The following is a 21426-nucleotide window of genomic DNA, read 5'->3' as shown; positions in this document are numbered from 1 at the left end:
CTGATCATCTCTGTGTCTGTAATTACAGCTATTATTATTCTCCCTTGTGACTTCACTAGTCAAATCACTATTGTGACTGCATAATGGGACGTTATGTGCCTCGCTCGGATAATTGCTAATAAGAAAACAAGCAGGTCATTGTCGTCTTGGATGAAAATATCTATTTCATGGTTTAATACCGGACACGCTTTATCCAAATGCTCGCTGTTATCTAATATGTGGGAGCATCCCAAGGCCACATTGTAAGAAGAAAGTGTCTCGTAACAGTTGCCGCTGAATAATGTGTGTCACACTGCTGTGGCTTGCTGGTTTGTGTATGATGGCTTGAAATGCAATATGCGTAATATTGTGTTAGTTTTAATCACACAATATGTGGCTACACCTAAAAGTCATAATAGATTCGGAAAAGCCATGAGAGAAATAGCAATGACCGAATCATAAATGAATCATTAAAGATATAAATATTATTCATAGAATCGCAAAAACATTCTTAATGATTCATTTAGAAATTAGACTGGTCCAATAAATGTTCAACTGGTCCAATGTCCAATTCATGAACAAATCATTCTTTTGAATATTAATATTTATTTTCAATAAATTTACATTGATTCAACTCACTTAGTGATTCTGGTCTCAAATACTATAGAAGACTTATATAACCATATAGCAAACAAATCACAATTTTTGTAATATTTTTTAATACTTTTATGGCGTTTTGTGACTTTTTTAAGACTTTCCTTGTGATTGCATGAAACAAAAATTATACAGGTTTGGATTGACATGAGAGTAAGCAAATAATGACAGAACTTTGGTTTTTGGTTGAACTATCCCTTTATTAAAGGGGAATGTGTAATTTCTGTACGACTAATTGTAAAAAACAACAACAGCTGTTCCCAACATATTTCCTGAAATCTGTAATTTCATTGTCCAGCCAAATAGGTAGTCTTCTACTCCAAACCCATGCCATTGGATGAGCCAGAAGTTGACACTCAAACAAATAGAGCGATATTGAAATAGCCATGTTTACACTTTTTAGGAAAATCAAACTACATTATAAATGACTTCTTTAAAGTAGTCTCTGCATGTTAAACTGGAGAAAGTATATTTTAACTCTGAAAGACTCACCAGTGAAGTTTACCAATGTCCCCAATTCATTTTTTTGTGTGTGTTCTTTATATTAAAACACTAACCACATATTGGCCACACATTTATAAAAATATCAAAATGTTGCAGTTTGTGTGAATGAGCTCTGAATGTAGTCTTTGACTGGATTGGGGGGAATTTGAGTCTAATAATACTGACTGGGCACTTGAACAAGAAACCGAAAAATCTCGTCTTTCTCCACTCCGCAGACTGTGATTACACTGGATATATTTGACTGGTTTACTGTTTACAAAGGAGTGCTCAGTTTTGTTGTAAACCCAGTCCAGTGGGTTGGAGTGGCGCTGGACTTAAAAAAAGAGAAAGAAGTGAATAACACACTTGTTTGTCTGGACGTCTGTCCTTGCTGTGTGCCATGAATTTCTTCAAAAGCTTTTGCCAACTTTCCCACTTTCCCTTTCTAAGGAACTCCGAGCGTATCTCGACTACGATTCAGCCGTACGCATCGACGACAGTCATCCGGGACTCGCCATGTCTGCAGCAAGAGGACGTACAGATCGACCACAGGTATGCTGAGACGTCTAGCCATTGGTATTTCTTTGGGGGCTGCGACATGACATTCCTTATTTTCTTTCTCCTGATCTCTGTCCTTCTCTGTCCTCACGTCGGGGTGCAGAATGTTGTGTGTATTTAGAGGAAGGGGATCATGTATAATTCTCTCTCATCTGAAGCATCACTCAAAGAATCCATCAAATATCAATTAGTGATGGACTGCAAAGACAGACTGAACATTTAATGTACCCGAAGATCAACAAAACATGCACTTACCAAACTATTACTGGGGTCAGGAGGATTGTCACAAACCTATGACAACCAAGGCTTCCCAGGGAGAGAATTACAACACTCGGTTGGATGGAAACTGTACATGTCCAGTAGAAAAAAAAAAAAAAAAGTCTGTTGAAGTGCAATTCTGGGGGGAAAAAAAGCTTACAAAAGGTCTATTTTTTGCATCATGATGTTTTTAGATGGCTCATGATCTCAGATGACAGAAATAGGCAATTCTGAATCTTTTTTTAAAGTTTCTTGGAACTTTTTCGACCACTATAACTTTCATTTAGGAATAACATACAGTTTGAAGTTCAGTTACTCGTTTGTTTTTTCTTAAAGGGATAGTTCACCAAAAATGAATATTCTGTCATCATATCATCTAAATTTCTTACATGTAAGACAAAAGAAGATATTTTTTTGGTAATACTCAAGTATTATCAAATCCTTCATAAGGAATTACTAATTATTTGAAATAGTATTCTAAAGTGAAACTATTGTGTCACTCAATTATTTCTGTGTAGGTATGGTACAGTTTTCTAAAGTGTTGCCACAATTTCAAATAACTGTTTTCTATTTAAATACATTTTAAAATGTAATTTATTCCTGTGGCCAAGGCTGAATTTTCAGCATCATTACTCCAGTCTTCAGTGTCACATGATCCTTCAGAAATCATTCTGATATGCTGATTTGAAAGAAACATTTCTGACAAGAAACATTTCTCATTATTATCAGTGTTGAAAACAAAAGTTCAAAAGAACATCATTTATTTGAAATAGACATTTTTTGTAACATGTCTTCGTTGTTACTTTTGATCAATTTAATGCATCCTTACTGAATAAAAGTATTAATTTCTTAAACAAAAAAATAATAATTACTGACCCAAACATTTGAACAGTATATTTTGCATTTTTATGCATTTTTTTCAGAATTTTCTTGTTATGGTGAACTTTCCCTTTAAGGTTTTATTCAATGACCTTCTCAGACATGTTTCTATTATTAGTGGCATATATTAAATTCCACTTCCTAGGGACAAATTCCTGCAGGATTTGTTTGTCATAGGACTATCCTTGCCTCACATCCATCTGCCAAGCATGTCCCAGTAAATGTCCAAATGTCATATCTGCTGACTTGTTAATTTTATAACAACATTATATTATTATGTTTAATAACACTTGCCCATGGCCTGAGCAGCGAAGATAAATTAGTTATGAAACAAAAGGTCTCAGTCCGGTCACTTACAGCAGAACGACACAGAGAAGCGTGGATCGGCAGGTCTCCAAACTAATCCACGGTCATGACAGTGAGCTTGGGATCCCATTTCCTCTGGATTACACGGCGCTTGCAGGCAGGGTACTATATGATATTACAGAACACCATTATCCCTGTGAAAAAGATTGCCAGATAATGCGCTGATTATAACAACGACCATGGGTTCATCGGATGTAAAATCCGAGTCATCTAAACTTGGATATGTGCATTATGCGATAACTTCTGACATTTAAATGATTTGTGCATGTCTAAGCTGTATTTCTTTGGCAGTGCAATTTACATCTAATTCTCTCCAGTGTTTCCTTGTATTCTCTAATGAAACGTTTGGAGTGTTTTTGTGAAGTACAGGATGATGACTGGCATTTCTGGGAATTGGCTATACTACTCTTTGACCTGATGGCACATTGGTGCCACTTCGACCGGGCTCTATAGTGGGCAGTAGCACCTGATCTGGCATCTCTCACACTAGTGTGACACGTTTGAAAGCAACACAGCCACGTGTTGAATGCATTCCCTTCAACTTTGTGCTTTTTTACTTGCTTCATGACTGGGAGTTGACCACGTGTTGAAGTCATATTGAATTTCCGTGAAAATCCAAGCAACGCATAGATCTGTCTGGATCATGTCCCATGATGCAGTGCTGCTGTTGCAGTAACAATAAATACTCGAATGCACCGTGGAATTCTGGGAGAAATAAGTGTTTCCAGATGTGGGATGAAAAACAGATTTGCACACTTATGTTGTCATCTATGAAGGGGTCCTGTAAAGCAGTCACGTGATGAGATACAGTGCATTTTGTAGCACCATGTTTTTACTAGCTATAATAAAACAAACGTGCAATTTTTAAGTTTAATATGTAGTTGATGATTTTGAAACTTCAAACGAAGGCAGATAAGAGTGAAGGCCATTGAAGGTTATGTAAGTGCATTAACAGGCTTATTGGTAATTAGGTTTGTTTGCTATTATAATAATAACACACTGGTTAATGCTGAGCTCTCCTCCTCTGATCACAGTCGTCTGTCTGCTGTCTGGTCACCACAGTGACATTTGAACACAGATATATATAGTTCATGTGTAGATGAACACAGATGCATGTCCACTGACTTGATGAAGACATCTTCTCAAAGTCACAATCAGAAATAGTAGGAGAAATTACTGATTTTATAAGCTTTACTAAAAAGGCTATTCTTTATCGCATTTAGCTTTAAATAATAATGTATATAATGACAAGCAAAATAGGTCTTCTATTAAAGTAAGAAATATTTTTTGAATCTGACTCCCAGTCATAAAATGGACTGGAAAAGCTTAAGACTAAAAAATTGTTAAGTTAATTCTGTCTGGATATTGTCAAACTCATTTTTATATAGAACACTTACTCATAGACCACGTTCACTCAGCAACAAAATACGGTTGTCAATCCTGTATTTGAGTCCATAATTCGGTTACGTTCACACACAGTTCAGTTATTTACAGGAGTGACAACCGCATTCTATTGAATGTTATAATAGAATTCTATTCAGTTATAACTGAACTCACACCCGTACATTTTTATGACTCACAACTGCTTTCATGGAAAACCCTTGCGGGTTTTCATGTGTGGTTTTGGTAACTTACATCTATGGAGATATGAGCTGTGTGTCATCTGAATGTTTTAATTTCCCTAAAACTGACAGTGTGAATTAAGCCATAAAAAATCTATAAAAAAGGTTTATAGCTTAAAGTCGTTATGAAACAGAAGTTGCAATAGTCTCTTCTTCCCTATCTATTGTAAAGTAAAATGGCTTCTCGAACAAGAAAATACTGATTTAAGATCTTGACTTGATTTTGTCCATCGGGAGTTGATTGGATAAGTAGTGGTTTGCTATTGGTCGATCTCATGTGAGTGACAGGTTGCTCCACCCTCTCATCAGCATTTTTCATCTCTAAAACATATCGCACAGTTCTGGGAATTTTTAGTGTATGTCACTGAGGTGATGCATGTGCAATATATACAGGGACACTGTGAACCAATAGGTCACGACGTGCCCTAGATTCAAGCCTGATGGGGTCCTCAAGGGTCAAAGCTATCAGAATGAGATATGCGAAGTGCATATTCCCTCACCTGTGGGAAGGGGTAATGGGGCCGCTTTCACAGGGGCCTCTTGGTGAGAGATCTCACAGAGGACATGTTGCACCAGCCTGTGAACACATCCGTGACCACCCCGCAGACACGATAAGCTCTTTGATAGAATGGTTAAAAAGTAACAACTGAAAGAAAATTGAAACTGGCACAGTTCTGCTGTTGCCGTGTCTCTCGAGAATGTTTGTTTAAAGATATGGACTGACACTACAACCGTATTTGAATGAATAACGCCCTAACCTGAGGTTGTGTCACGTCTGTGATGAAACACCTTGATCTTCTTGATTTAGTGTCCTAGTGACAACATGTTTATTGCTTTGTGGGTTTCACATGATTGACAATTCTGCAGATGTTTGCGTTATAAGCACTCTTAAGCGGTGAAGAATTATATATATTAAAGCAATATTTCAAATAAATGCTGTTCTTTTGAGAGTTCTGAACTTTGTGTAAAAAACTTTTTTTTTTTTTTATGTATCATATTTTTCACAAATATTAAGCAGCAACTGTTTTCAACATTGATAATAATAAGAAATGTTTCTTGAGGACTAAATCAGCATAAAAGGACCTGTTTACACTTGGCACTTAGAAGCTTTTTCGTCAATCCAATTACCAGAGGACGACGCTAAATACAGATGTAAATGAGGTCAAAAATATTCTGAGCTTGTCCACTTTCGACCACTTCCAGAGGTATTTGAAAACGCATTAGACCGGATTGCTTTCGTAGTGTAAACACTCATGTGGTCGAATGCATTCGAACAGTCGCTAAAGACCGTCTACTCTCCGCCTACTGACCTAATGTGTAAACATCGTGGGAAGCATGCTAGCCAGACAGGATTTAAACGTTGACGATTGAAGGCCTAAGTTAGGTTTGAAGCTGAAAAAAGTAGGAAAACGGGAGACTAACCCTGTGTGAACTTCTCAAACGCCAATTGAAATAAAGTTCAGACAATTGTAAGCGTATTAAGTGTCCAAATAGTTTTATGGCTACTGTAGATCTCAAGACATAAACATTCACACTTTGGTCTGGTTGTTTTCATATAACAGGCATGTGTAGCTCTTCTTTATCAGGATTCACTGGTATAGGACACACACATGGCACTGCTGGGCGAGTGTTTGAACATGGCTTGTCACTGACAGCATGATTGATCGTTCATGGGTCAGCTGTCAGTTTAAGTTACTTTATCCAGTCACATCTGTCTGCGTTTCTTCCTCGACAGCACTTCTCAGAGAGAAGGAGGGAAGGAAACACAGCGTTCTTTAGTGGTCCAAACCAGTGGGTGCTCCACACTGAAAGGCAGGAAAGCCCTGGAGGAAAGTCTCATGCTGAGATGTCACATGTGGAAGCAAAACATGTGGGGTTTTCTGGGGTCATGCCTTCTGCTTCCAAATTAAATTCTTTGGGAACCATATGCACCCCCCCCCCCCCCACACACACACACACACACCCGACATTAAGACTTTTTTCAAAAAACTAAGCAGAATCATCATGTTGCCTTCTAGTCAAGTCAAGTCACCTTCATAGCGCTATATTCAATGCTTCACAAATATGAGAAAAATAAGTAATTAATAGTAATTTCTCGCTAGAAATTACATCAAAAGTGGAAAACGTTGCTCAAAAACGTACATTTACACGCAAACTTACCACCAACCACAACTTTCAGACGACATCTTTCCTTTTTAGCTTAACTTTTATGGAATGGAACGCAAAGGATTGTGGGATATCAAAGGCAGCGGAGGATACATCTATATGCTGCCTTCAAAAATCGATCAGATGAAGGTATTTCAGGAGACAGGAAGTGAAGTTAACATCGGATTCGGACGCAGCCGTAATCTTCAAAAAGAATGCAATCCCAGAATGCATTGCAACAGAGTCAGACTCAGTGAAAATATAGGCTACTCACTTAAATACGTGCTGTGTCCCAATTATACTATGCCCTAAAAGTAGAAACATACATACTTTTGAGTGTGTAGCACCGCTCTGTCGTGCAGTTTAAACTGCCCTGTCAGTCATCTTGTCACAGTTAAAATCCTCCACATTCAGTTTCAAAAATATATACTGTATGTATATAAAAAAACATACTTCCACATTATATAAAAAGCATATGTGTGAGATTATATAACTATTTCCTGTTATATAACCTGTCCCTCTGGAAGCCTCTTCTTCACAGACTCTCGGCCGATGTGTTTTTACTATGCTAGGCTATGCATTAACCGGTGTCCTTTAGCCACAAAGAGTAACTCATACTATGAGAGGCATGTCTGTTAAACATGGTGTTGGGCTGCTCCAGACTTTATATGGGTGTGGATTTAATACCTTAGTCCCATACGACACTGTCCAGGATCCAGGAGCCTGTTCGTCTAAAGAGTCCAGCTGCTTTAATGGCATACTGATTGAAAACATGTTTGAAGGCACAGTGAGTCGATTGTGGGTTTTAAACCAGTGAAAAAAGGTGTCAAATATTTTTTTATTGAAGATGTGTTGTGGTCAACAGGCGGTGCTTGGATAGTATTTAGACCCAAGACCACAAAGCAATGCTTTGTAAACCAATTCAAGTGCGTTTTCATGCTGGGGGCCAAACAAATGTCATGACCTTGGGTTTCCATGCTCTTCATCCTACTGAAATTAATTTTCCAGACGAATACACAAACAAACGTGAAATTCAGAGCTTGTTTAATAAGAGTGGCCCATTTGAGGCTGTTCATAGTATAGTCAGCATACATGTGTCTGTGACTGTTTGGCATCCGTCCATCCTGATGTCAGGAGAGACGCTTGATGTATTCTGAGATTATTTATGTTGCCTGTTTGACTCATACAGATGCCTTCCTGTTCCTGGGAACACACACTGCTCTCTGATTGATGTGAACACGCAAATGCACAAAAACATTTCTATTTTTCTATGTTTCGTTTGAACATTTTTTTTTTTTTTTTTTTTGCCACTTAGTTCTTCTGTTTTTGAGTTTCACAAAGGAATCGCTGCATTGTTGTATTTTAATAAACAGAATGTAATTCCCATGGCAGCTGAGAATCACAATCATTGACATTTTAACATTAAAATATAATGTATTTAAAATAAATATGGCAAAAATCACAATATAAAAAACAAAAAAAACAATACATATTAATATCTTGTGTGCATTTTTTTCCATTTATTCCACATGTTCTTAAGTCTTCAAATTTAATAGTTTTTAGAGAATCATATATAAACACACACACACACACATATATATAAATATATTTGTGTTTAAAATTAATATGCCAAATTACAGTATAACAATTTTAAAAAATAACAATACTTATTTTCTTTTTCTTTTTTAAAAATTTTTTTTTCATTTTTTGAGCACTAAATAGGATTAAAAAAGATAACATCTAAAAAAACATCTGGAACTAAAATGACACTTTATTTAAACAACTATTAAAAGGGCAACATCTGAGCAATAATATTTTTCTCTGCTTGGTAGTTCTTTTCTCCCTCTGTTTTTTTGAGCTTCTTGTTCCCCTGCAGGACAGAGTTGGTAATGCGTGAGACCACAAACACCCCAGTAGAAGTATCTCAGACACTACATGGCCTTCAGAGCTGGATGAGTCATCATCACAGCCTCATAAATCTGAAGTCAGCGCGCCCGAGAGATTGTTCTCAGCACAGACACAGGCAGATAATAAAGCCTAATGTGTTTTTCAGGCACTCCAGCAGTCATTTGACAAACTGGACGTTCCACTATAATATGACACCAGAGATGCTTCCACACACACACACACACACACACACACACACACGCACACACAGAGGGTCATGAAAGGCCTGTCTCCCTCTAGCTGTTTGTCAACTCATTGACCAGCAGAGCAGGAATTTGCACTCACATTTCTAGCTGTTTCAACTGTATTATTCAGTATGAAAGACATTCCAGCCCATGTGACTACAGCAGCCATGACTAAAGCAGTCAGCCGTTTCGGGGCTTTCCAGAGCTGCTGCTGCCCAATCCAGGCCATTTTGCCTTTTTGATGCCATGCCATACCAACACTATCCCAACCACACCCCTCCATAGACACACATATTCACACATACTCTAACTTTAGAGTGTGTTAACCTAGAGACAATTAAAGAGCACTGGTATAATGATATAGCATAGTGTATAAATCTGAGTAACTTCGAGGTCAGTCTGACAGGGCAAAATGCCTGTATAATCATCTATCATTTTGAATGTGCTATAAAAAAAAAAAAATTATCTGGTGCCCTCTTTTATGATTACAGGCCAGTGATGATAATGAGAGAATCGTGGACATTTTTAACAAGTGGGGAAAATGGGTTGTTCCCACTGCAAATGTGCACTTTTAGCTTGTTGCTAGGATGGGAATACAAATATATGCCATTGGATATTGTTAAAACCAACATAAGATTTGGCATGGTAATAGAAAGATACAGGTTTATCAGAAAAATTTAATGAAATGAAATGACATTTTACATTTATTTTTTCAATTTTATTTAATTTTACTTTGAAAATGTTTTAAATAAATTAAACCTTTTTTTTTTCACTCTCCATGCCACCCAGCCAAACTTTATGAAACACTTATGTCACTTCGTAACACAGATTTGGTTTGGTCCCGTCCAGTTTTCTGAGGTCATCATGTTTTCACAGGGAGGGACAACACAGGGAGCTCAGGGGAGATATAGAAAAAGCGAGGGAGGAATGGAGAGAGAGAGAAAAAGCTGGGTGATAAGATGGTGCTGGAAAACTGAACTGACAAACACAGACCTCCGCCCTGAGCTCAGGAACCTGCTCCACACATCCTCTACTCATCCATTTACATTTCCATCTCTCCTTTTCTCTCTTTATTATTGTTTCCAGGACAGATAGGGACAAAGAGAGCCCTGAGCCGAGTGCTGCAGATAAACTGGTTATCAAAGGACAGAGGAGGACAGTGTGTGTGTGTGTGTGTGTGTGTGTGTGTGTGTGTGTGTGTGTGTGTGTGTGTGTGTGTGTGTCATTGCTGGACTCGTCTTGGGTTAATGTGAATATCATGACCCATTTTATAGAAGTGACACCACAGTTGTCCAGCTCTGTGCCGCTGTATCCCAAAAAAACCCAGCAGAACACACTCACACACATCTGTAAATGAGAACAAACTTGTATTGTTTTTATATAAACAATACACTTTTATATAAAGCTACTATAATCATAATGACAAACTGTAAAAAGTTATTTTAGTGTAAGAAGAAAATATGTACATACGTAAAAAAAGAAAAAAAAAAGAAAAAAAGAAAAAGTGTTTATGTTTGAGTTTTCCAATTGAGGACGTCCCCAAAGGGACGTCTGGTCAGATTTAGCTCACTTTTGGGGACAGTTTTGTCTCCTAGCTATAGTTTAGTACACACACATTCCCAATCCGCTTATGTCATGTAGTTCACTTCAATGACAACCCACTAAGGCACCGTATCGGATCATTTACTCGTCCTTGTGTCACTACAGGAAATATAAAGGATGTTTGGTGGGTACATGGGAAAGAGAAGGTAGGAATTTTATCCTGAAGCTTATAGAGTAAAGTAAACATTTCCTGTTCTTTAACTCCTTTTTGACACAGTGGTTTGACAAGCAGACCAGGATCAGGGATGATATTAGCATGAATTCTTTAAGAGAAGTGTCTCCCTTGGGCTCCATTATGACTTTGCACAGTATTAAACTCTGCCAAACAGGTTGTGTGTGTGTGTGTGTGCGTGCGTGCGTGCGTGTTTGTGTGTGTGTTTTATGACACCCAGAAAATGATTTTAATGCTCAGAGGTTGGCTTTTCCATCTCATTGAGGTCTCATTTATACCTTTGCTTCAAATGTATCTTCTAAAAGCAAAATAAAATAGAAACAATTGAAACAAATGTTGATATGTTACAGTACGCGTATTAAAAGACCAGTGAACGATTTCTGAGAAACACTGTTGATATTTGATATCTACCCAAACAAACACACCGATCCCTTCATTGCTCCGCCCCCAAAATGCATGAACACGCAATACACAGTGGATGTATTTTTATCATAGCTGAAGTGAAGCAAAACAATACTTCACGAAAAATAATGCGAAGATGACGAACGAACGACAATGAAGAGTACACAAGAGTAGCCTTCAGTTTATACAAGCGAGAGTTGGTTGTTAGTCGCCAGCAGCTCCAGACACACAATGAAGCTCAAAGCTGGCCTGTTACTAGCTAACATTAGCCTGGAAATCCAGACCTAAATCTGAAAGATTAATGGTCTGGCATCGACTAATGAAAATCGGCCAGCTCGAGGGGCGGCACCAAGTGTGCATTTGAAAATCTCACTGCACGCAATTGGATAACACTACGACCAATCACAACAAGCCCCATACGCTTAGCTACCAGCGGAGCTAACTGGTAGATTAGACTCTTGCCGTATCCGGTCGGCAAAACAGCAAAAACGCCCTTCTTGCAAAGGAACGATTCGAGCGCCGTCTTCTGTTCCTCTTTTAGATAAAAAGCCAAGTCTGACTCGTTCATTGTAGCGGCCAAAGCCGTTGGTGTTCATCCATAGCCATCTTGCAATGTTTACTAATGACTTCGACGTCACAGCGCTGTCGTCTTCTGTTTAGCTCGCCTCTGGCCCGCCTATATCAGATAACCCGATGTGATTGGTGCAGCTCGGATACAAGGGCATATTTAATGAGCATCATTACTCGACGCCAGAGTAAACTCGCTGAGCAAATTCAACTTGTGCTCTCGCGAGGACTCTGGATTTCCAGGGTAAGCTAACATTACAACAACAGCATATCTTGGTTCTGTGAAACCTGGCATATGGAGCAGAAACAACACAACCTCTAAGTTCCGGTTTCAGGTTTCTCCAGCACTGGAAAGCTTTATTGGGCCCTAAAGCTCTTGTCTGCTCATACCAGTTTCCAGTGATATTCCTCTGATCTTTTCTCTTTAATGTCTCTCAGCCATTTCTCTGTCTACAGTCTTTCTTCAAATCTCACTCTCTCTCCTCCCCCCATCATGAGTGTATACACCCCTACTGCTGATTGACTATAAGTGTGTTGACATATTGAAGACTCATCCTGCACTCACTCATTTTGTCCAATCAAATGCTTTCTAGAATGAGAATTTCCCTCCCCGTTGTACCAACTACATCTGACCATATAAAGTAGCAAATCATTTTCATTTACTGTAATGTAAATACAAAGCTGTTAGCATGTCCTTCCCACTCAAACTTCCCGTTTTAATAGAAGAAAGTTATTTTCTCCTGTTATTTTTTTTTTCATGACGGCAAGAAGAAGGGCATCACTGAAGGTTATGAGTGAAAACACAATCACAGTTTAACAGAAAACACATTGCCAACCTTTTAGACCGCCCACAGAAGTGAATTCTGGGAAGTGAAAATGGTCTAGTCAGTAGGAGTCAGACAGAAAGAGTGAGGGGTGTTGTGGGGCGATAAACCTTATGTTTGCTTTCATATGTGTGTGATCGTATAGAAAGAGAGAAATAAAAAAACGTGTTTAACTGTGGTGTCTGCATGTATGGACTGCTTTATATTTGGTGAGCTATGACCTCAAAAGAAGAACCAACACTTTTTTTCTATTCACTATTTCTGCTTCTAAATTGTCTTTTTTCTCAGCCTCTATTTAGCCACATCCGCATGACAAATTCAAATTAAGTCAACCACAGTTAATACACAAACCCCTTCCTCTACCCATGTGAAAACAACACACATGTTCCCAACCTCCCATATGAACACAATAGCAGCAGAAGTGACACACTGGAGAGTCACAGTGGCAGGATGTCAGTGCAGGTGATAGTCTGTTTATGAGCAAGTTACTCAGCGACTTTTTAATAGTTTTACTATTAGTTATTGTATATATTAGTATATACTGTAGTTATTACAGATGCACAGTGTCGTTTTAGAGACCTATATTCTGAAAGGAATGAATCTTAAGTACTTTAATACAATAATGTCTGTCTGTCTATCTATCTATCTATCTACATCACCATATCATCATCATTGTGATTATGTGAATGTGAATGAGGTCATGTGGTTCTTCAGGTGTGACAGCTGCCGCGGGCTCAGTGGTCGGGAAGGGGTGTGTCCCATCGCACCCCCTCTGCCTCCACTTTCCCTGTGTTTAATATGAAGTGAAGATGTTCCAGTGCTTATAGCAACTGTCATTATAAACATAGCGTGACCCTCTACCAATCTAAACAGCCCACAATAAGCCCCACGGATAACTTCACTTAGACGTAGAAAGAAATCTGTTATTGCACAAATGCAGACATGCTGTCAGTGATAAAAGGCCCGGTTTTATTGGTTTATACAGACTAAAACCGCCCATGTGAAGTTTGTTAAACACACTCTCAAAAGCACTTATTTTCTCAGTGAGGGAATAAGCAACAGTTTGACATCAGATTTATACTTTAGTATACTTAAGTGATAAAGTATAAAGTGCAAGGCCTTCAGTGCCCTTCTGTTTTGTAAAAAAATTTAAATACTGCATAACAAAGACATTACGTAACAGTACAATGAAGGCTACTACTACATAATAAAAACAAGAAGTTAATAAATGAAACTTCCATTTTAGATACAATAATGAGAGTTTGTCAGTTCCAAATGAAGACGAAGCAGGATGAACCGTTAAACATCTTCAAACAAACATAAGCCCCTTTCACACAGAGATTGCGGAAAATACACGGATAATGTGTCCGGGATAACGGGATTTCATCATTTCTACACGAAGACGAGTCCATACTCCCCAGTAGCACCACTGGGTTTGCAGCATGGGTTGTAGAAAGGCCCTTACGGCATTGGTCCTGGCTTTCGTTCACACAGGGCACGTTCCGGGACTGATCCCGGTAATGTTACTAGTTTCCCATCCCGGCATCAATCCCGGGTTCCCGGGACGTGTTTGCATTCACACAGAAGGCACTCTAGCAATTTTATGGCAATTTCCCGGGATCAACGCACTGTGTGAAAGGGGCTATATACTGGTGTTTTGTTCCTTAATGAATCTGGACGAATTGGTTGAGTGAATAATACGACGACTCACTTATAAAAGCGGTGCATTTGTCATCTCAGCTGTCTCATTTCAGAAAAGCAACCGTTTTAAAAATGTACTATGAGGTGTTTATAACGGCAATTAATTTCTTACTTTGGAATGCAATGGTTGCTTTTCTGAAATGAGAGCCTCGATGATGTATGCGGTTGACAAGTGCGACCCGGGGAGGGTGAAGAATTCGAAATGAGACAGAAAGAACAGTCCTGTGTTTCGTTCGGGAATTATTCAATGCGTTTAAACAAACGATAGGATAGCTGCAGGTTGTAACGGGCTTGCCAAAAGATAGGGGCGTGCTGAATGGTACACAATGCTACAACAGAAACTAACCCCTAACCCTACCCCACACCATAACAGACAGCTTTCGCAACCAATTTTAAAGATCTTTCGGCAGGCCTATTACTCTGACCTGCAGATACACACACTTGAACGCATCAGGTGGTGATTCAAGAACTAAAAGCAAATGATTCACTCATAAAGACACTCCTAAAGACACCTACTGTCGCCACCTACTGGTAACCATTTAACCTGTAGAAAACAATGCTTTAAAAATCTGTTAAATCTTCATTTCCCATTTTGAGTCTTACATTTAAAAAAATATATATATATTTATCATATTAGGCAAAACAAACTTGAATAGGGCCGTATAAATGTGAAATATTGACTCTCTCCGTTTTTTATTACACATCTTTAAATGTTTGTAATGCTTCAAGTGAATGTAATGTTGTAATACTCCATGTGTTCTTTATCCCCTACAGTTGCTGGGTAACTTCCCAGAATTCCCTTAAATTCCCAGAATACTCTGGGCCCCCAACCGACCTGTCAACACATTCCTAAAGCTCCATTCACTCTCTAATTGGCTAGAATGCCATTTCATCCTGGCCCTGATTGGCTCACTTCAGAAGGTTCTGAGGCAACATAACTTTACCAGCTCTGTTTACATGGATCCCAGGTTGCCATGATGACACTGATCGTTAATGTTGCAATATAGTGGGAGTTTTGACAGCTTTTTTGACATATGTTTATGTAACTGCACTTGTTGATTGATTGTGACATGTCTTCACACTCTGATATTTTTATCTCTGATGCAGGGCAGAGAAATTGAGGTCAAAGGTCATGCTATACAGGCCAGAATGTCCAACAGGAAAGAAGTCTGTATTTTATAAATGCTTGAAGGGCAAAATATAATGTCAGGTCTTTACATTCTTGCCACAGGTTAGTGAGTACAGTAGCTGTCATATCACCCCTTGTATGCCAAACGTAAAAACCGGTTTTAAATCCATCATCACGTAATCCTGGCATGTCAGAGCACAGAACGGCAGAAAATTCTTGTAGTCATAAAATCTCACAATATCATCGTAATATGAATCCAGTAGAGAAAGAGAGACCTTTGTTTTTCAGCACTCCCCATACCACAATAAAGAAGGAAAGGGCTTTTATGACAATCTTTCATAACTACTCCTGCCTTTGGGGACAGCATCGTTCCAATGCTTCCTTTGTTTTGAAGGTTTTAATTGACCAGGGTTACGCCATTGAAAGTAAACAGAATTTATTCTCAGTTCATGCCGCTGCTGGTTTAAAAATGTGAGTGGCTCATACAGTAACTTGAAAATGAATGAATGAAAGAAAGGAAATAGAGAGCAAAATAGATCTGACCTAGCGGCATGCCGATGTGACCGTTTCCTGACTTCAAAATAATACTTCATTCACAGACTAAACAAGTTTCCCACTACAAAAATGTACTGGGTAATTTCTGGTGTTTTTATTCAGTTACAGTATTTTCCCCTTTTAAAGGGGCTATATGAAGAATTCAGAAACCCTTGTTATTAACGACACATGGGTGGCCATTAAGTAAACTGCAGCCAACAACTTATTGCTGCTGATCGTGCATATATTTGTAAAAGCTCTGCTATTCACCGGCATCATGTCAACACATGAGGTAATAAAAATTACACTTTTAGGATAGTTTGATTTTAAAGTATATCTGAAATCCTTTTACCGTACTTTCATCATTTATTTGTCCTATTTTATTGTTTTACAACAATTCTACGATAATCTAATCAAACAGAGAAATAATCACAAACAATTTCAATATTTATTGCTTCAATTATTATTATTATTTTAAATGATCATTTCCTCTACTGTACAGATTTATTTAATAAAGATTTAAAATAAAGAATACGTTAACCATGATGGAGATGACAGAATAAAATGAATATTATAAAATAAATAGTTTTAGAGAGTCACACTGTAAAAAATAATTCCGTAAAAATACGGATAATGTACTAATACATTTATTTATGTGTGTTTTTCTCTTTTCTGTGGCGAACAAGGTGTTTTCAAACCAGCATAGAGGGTTTGAATGTTTACAAGGACCCTCCTTATCTGCATGTGTTGTGAGACGTGGTTGCCAAGAAGAAGAAGACGGAGCAAAAAACGTTATTTGTTTGAGTGAACCCTCCTCGCCCTTTCCCATTTGCTATTGGACGTGAGAGCAGCCAATGAGTGGGTGGGGAGGTGGACTTCCTGTGGGCCAACTACATGGGCCCCACATGTAAAATATTCCTGACCTCTCCCATGGTGTTTATTTTAAAAAGAAAAAAGGAAAAACGTTCCCCATCATTAAGGAAAACACTGAGCCTGTGCATGTGGTATTTGGACGCTTGCCTGGTCTTCGTTTTACTGAGCCGTGATTGGTGGAGAGGATTCCGTTTTTTTTTTTTCTCACAAAACAAGCTCTTCATATGTCACATGTATGAAGCATGCATGTTTGTTCTGGTGTAGATAAGACATCTGCCCAAGGTCATGTGGATGTAGTTGCAATCTCTTTCAGTCCACATGTCTCTAACAGGTCCTGTAGACAGTGATAAGGGCACGTTAGGAGAGACAAGATTAAAAAGAGCAATCATGAAACACAGGAAGTGAAGCGCAAATGTTAAATTGATTTTGAGATTGAATAGAAAGGATTGAAGGGCATAAGAGAGATTAGAAATACAATATGAGCAAGAGAGGGTGTGGATGATGATTTTTAATAATAGTTTAGTGGGTTGAGAAAAAAATCTACATGTATCATCAGTGTTTATTTGGCAGTAAAGAAGGCTACATATTAGTCTTATTTTGGTAATGTACTAATTTTAGAAGAATTTTTTTATAATGTTATTTTTTTCTTAATTTATTATTATTTTTAAATAATAAAATATATCATGCAAAAAAAAAAAATACAAAAAAAAAAAGATGATTTAAATATCTAGCGCCCCCAAGTTGTGTCTACAAAAAGAACATTGAAGATTGAAAGATATGTAGTAAAATGCTGCCATCTATTGGTAGCTACAGTGGTCAAACTCATGACTCATTAAAAGTCAGTGCATTCATTTATCATGAAAAACCTTAAGAATGTTCACAGTTTTTTAATGCATTTCATTACACAGTCCATAAATTATGTTAGCCATCACCACAAACATCCATGTAGAACACAGACTTTTTTTATATAGTTATATTTAAATTTTATTGCATAAATCACAATATAGCTTGTGTGATATAATTGTTCTGTTTAAAGATTTTAATGCATACATTATATAAATGAATATTTATATAGCCTACTTATATTTTTGTGAATGAAATTAACTATTTATATGTGGAAAAAATTGAGAATGTATTTGTTTTTGTTGAAAAAAATAAAATAAAAATAGGTTGGAGTGTTTGTCCAGATGAGATTGTGTGAAAGAATTCTAGACATAATGTGCTCAGTAGTTTTGACATTTAAATGGGTTCATTCAGCCTTCTTCCATTTGCACTAAGAACTTCTCTCACTTTGAAGGATCTTATCTCACAGATAAAACCACTGCTGGAAACCACTGATGTTTTTTCTAAAGATGAGGTATGGTTTCTTGTTTTCCTCAACTGAAGAAAAAAAAAAATGCTAGCACATTGTTAGGTAAATTAATTCATACGCAGTAGCCTATGCATATGAGTCTGAAAATGCTTTACGTCGCCACCTGTGCCAACTTGCCAACACTGCAAAGCTGCACATATGTAGGCTATAATGTCTTTATTGCCCATGTGAGACCAGCTTGTAACGAAACTTGAAAAACGAGTCCTTCCCCGACTTCCTAGGTTGTCTATGAAAGCCTGTAGACTGATTTTTATGTTAAAGCAAACCAAAGATTATTTTGTACCTTAAAATAATGTTTCCAAAATCGTTTCAGTGGTTCATCAACTCGTGACAGGGTGGACGGCACTTCTGCATTCGCTTTGCGACCTTCTATCGGCTATAACCGCACTATGCAAATTTGCCAGATCGGGTAGCGGATCTGTAGTTCGAATGAGACATAAGAAACTACAAATTTGACTTGCTTTACGGCAAGCGTGCCGATAGGTGGAGCCTATATAAAAAATAGCCATTTCTGATGTCGCAATACATCATACTTTCATAAAATCATGCAACATACTCTACCTTGTCTGTGGACATTGGTTATTTCCAAACAAATAGCATGTGTGCCATGGTAAATTATTTACGACAGTGGTTATGGACAATTCCGCTTCCAACCTGTAGGGGGACCGAAGAGGAAAAGTGTTTTGGTGTTGCTTTAAGTACTCGGGACGTTTTTGCCTGGAAAATCAAAAGAATGTGACATTACGCGCGCTCCCGAGAGATGACACATGAACCGAATGCTTATAAATACAATACAACGTTCACCTAACGTCGTTCAGGATAATGCCGAAAGAGCCAGTGTGTAGCCTACTGTAAATTAATCATGTAATTGTGTCATGCAACGAAAAAGGATTAATTCAAACTACAGTCTCACATAGCCATATCTACAGTCTTAAATATATTCTACTTCATAATCAAACTATCATAACAGTGTAATTTTAATGACCTAATCTGTCTACATGATGCCAGTGAATTGCAGAGCTGGTGCAAACATATCCACATCGCTATGATCAGATGCTTTCTTAACTGCTGTTTTCTCACCGCTCTCATTTTTGTTGTTTATTTTGTTATTGAGAGGAAAGCGCGCCGCACATATTTAGGCTATATTATACAGATATTACTCATCTAAACATCGCTCTCAGCAGCGTGGTAAGAGTGTGGATGTTCGTTAACAGAACTTTAAAAACAGTATATTCAAAGGTATTTTCAACTTCTTCCTACATCTAAACAAAAAACAAAATATCTTCTCCATGATATAGCCTATCAGGTCATTGAATCACGTCCTTGGCCCTGTCCCAAATGGCACCCTAAGTACTCGTGGTCTCCCTACGAGTCCGCACTTTCGTGATGTAATGCCGCTTTGACTGTCGGGAAGAGGTCTGCATCAGTGCGGGCTCGGAAAGAGTGCGCATCGAGGGCACATATCGACCGCAAAGGGGGCGCTCGCGAGCACCCGTCTGAGGCCTAAAATGACAAATGGGACACCCTACGGTCTCACGGACTTACTGGACACTCGCACGCGTCATCCATTAAGTCCAAAAGTGCATATGAAGTGTGCCATTTGGGACAGGGCCCTTGTACGTCAGGCCTGGTTGCTGGCTGCAGTTCACTTAACGGCCACCGGTGTTAAGTGGTGCTAATAACACCAGTTTCTGAATCCTACATAGCCCCTTTTAATTGAATTCAATATTTAATTGAATGTAATATTTTAAGTTGAATTGATTTCTCTCTGTCAGCCCGCAGAACCTCTCAACTTGAACCACTATGCCACTAAGAAGAGTATAGCAGAGAGCATGCTGGATGTGGCGCTGCTGATGGCAAACGCCTCTCAGCTGAAAGCCGTCCTGGAGCAGGGCCCTGAGTTCAAGTACTTCCTCACTGTCATCATCCTCATCGCTGCGTCACTCTTCTTCCAAGTGCTCGCAGGCGCTCTCTTCGTCAACATGGGTGAGCGTCAAATACATCATGCACAAAATCTGTCAGGGATTTTAAAGGCTTAATCAACATGGATTTAGTAATTCCTCTACAATCTTTCTTTTTCAGCACGCAAAAACCTCAACGATGTGGCCAATCAGAGGAAGCTGGACATAATGAATAATGTGGCCACAGGGCTGGTGTTTCTCACCGTCATCATCAACATCTTCATCACCGCTTTTGGGGTGCAGAAGACAGGTCTCTATCCTAAACAGTAAACTGTCTGTAAGATCCTATAGGGGATTCTTGTCTTGACATGAGAAAAATCATATCAAAGTTGAATATGCATGCTACAGTATAAGCAAATTGAGTTTTAATCAAGCTTGTGACTGTTTCTTTCATGTTTTTAATGGTTATGATGAAAGTCACATCCATTCATGAAAGACTTCCTCGCTTTGATATTTGATATTTATAAGACACGATTATTTGAAAGTCTTTTTTATTTATTTCTAGAGAGGGCATTATATTATACAGTCTATAAACATTCATTTATTCTAGACTGTCCAGTGATTTATATTACCTAGAAGCAAAACTTATATAACATGAATACATCATCTAATAAATGTTCTATTCATCCTGTTAATTGTAAAATAAATGTTTATCATGAATTACTCAAATGTTTGCCATCCAATTTACTGTATTTAGATAGATAGATAGATAGATAGATAGATAGATAGATAGATAGATAGATAGATAGATAGATAGATAGATAGATGACATAGATTCAGAAATCATTCTATGCTGATTTGCTTTTTACAACACATTTATCATCATCATCATCAAGTATTTTTGTGTATTTTTTTTGTGTGTGTATTTTTGGAAAAATGAAAAGTTTAGCAGCATTTCTTTGAAACTGAAATGTTTTGTAACATTATAAATGTCCTTACTTTCACCTTTGATCAATTGAATGCTTCTTTCATCTTCTACAGGAAAAGCTATACTGACCTCTAGTGGAATATGTATATTTATATTACACTAACAGGCAATTGGAAACAAGTAATAAAAACGAATAAATCCCTCTCAGGCTTTAAATGTTAATTAAATTTGTCTTTTGGATTTATGTACACTAACTAAATCAAATATATATAAATACTAATATTAATAATAGGTCAACATCAGACTGTAGAGTTCAAATAATGATGGGTTGTAAATAGAATTGGT

The 21426-nt window shown here is 37.9% G+C and overlaps 1 protein-coding gene across 1 annotated transcript; it reads left to right on the top strand.

The window, feature by feature from the left end:
• The first annotated feature begins 1348 nt into the window (after positions 1 to 1348).
• On the top strand, positions 1349 to 21301 carry ninj2 (ninjurin 2). The gene is made up of 3 exons (XM_084111522.1): positions 1349 to 1668; positions 20028 to 20238; positions 20335 to 21301. The coding sequence occupies exons 1-3, from the start codon at positions 1633 to 1635 to the stop codon at positions 20481 to 20483; spliced, it is 396 nt and encodes a 131-aa protein (XP_083967648.1). The 5' UTR covers positions 1349 to 1632; the 3' UTR covers positions 20484 to 21301.
• The last annotated feature ends 125 nt before the right edge of the window (positions 21302 to 21426 follow it).

Source organism: Abramis brama (assembly GCF_963993115.1).
Source record: "Abramis brama genome assembly, chromosome: 4".
Taxonomy (NCBI): domain Eukaryota; kingdom Metazoa; phylum Chordata; class Actinopteri; order Cypriniformes; family Leuciscidae; genus Abramis; species Abramis brama.
The sequence above is the reverse complement of the archived record's forward strand: the minus strand, read 5'-3'. Positions and strand labels throughout refer to the sequence as shown.

Coding starts and splice junctions, on each gene's coding strand:
- ninj2 (XM_084111522.1), top strand. CDS start 1,633: ATGTCTGCAGCAAGAGGACGTACAGATCGACCACAG. Junction 1,669..20,027: donor GACGTACAGATCGACCACAG/GTATGCTGAGAC, acceptor TCTCTCTGTCAG/CCCGCAGAACCTCTCAACTT. Junction 20,239..20,334: donor CGCTCTCTTCGTCAACATGG/GTGAGCGTCAAA, acceptor TTTCTTTTTCAG/CACGCAAAAACCTCAACGAT.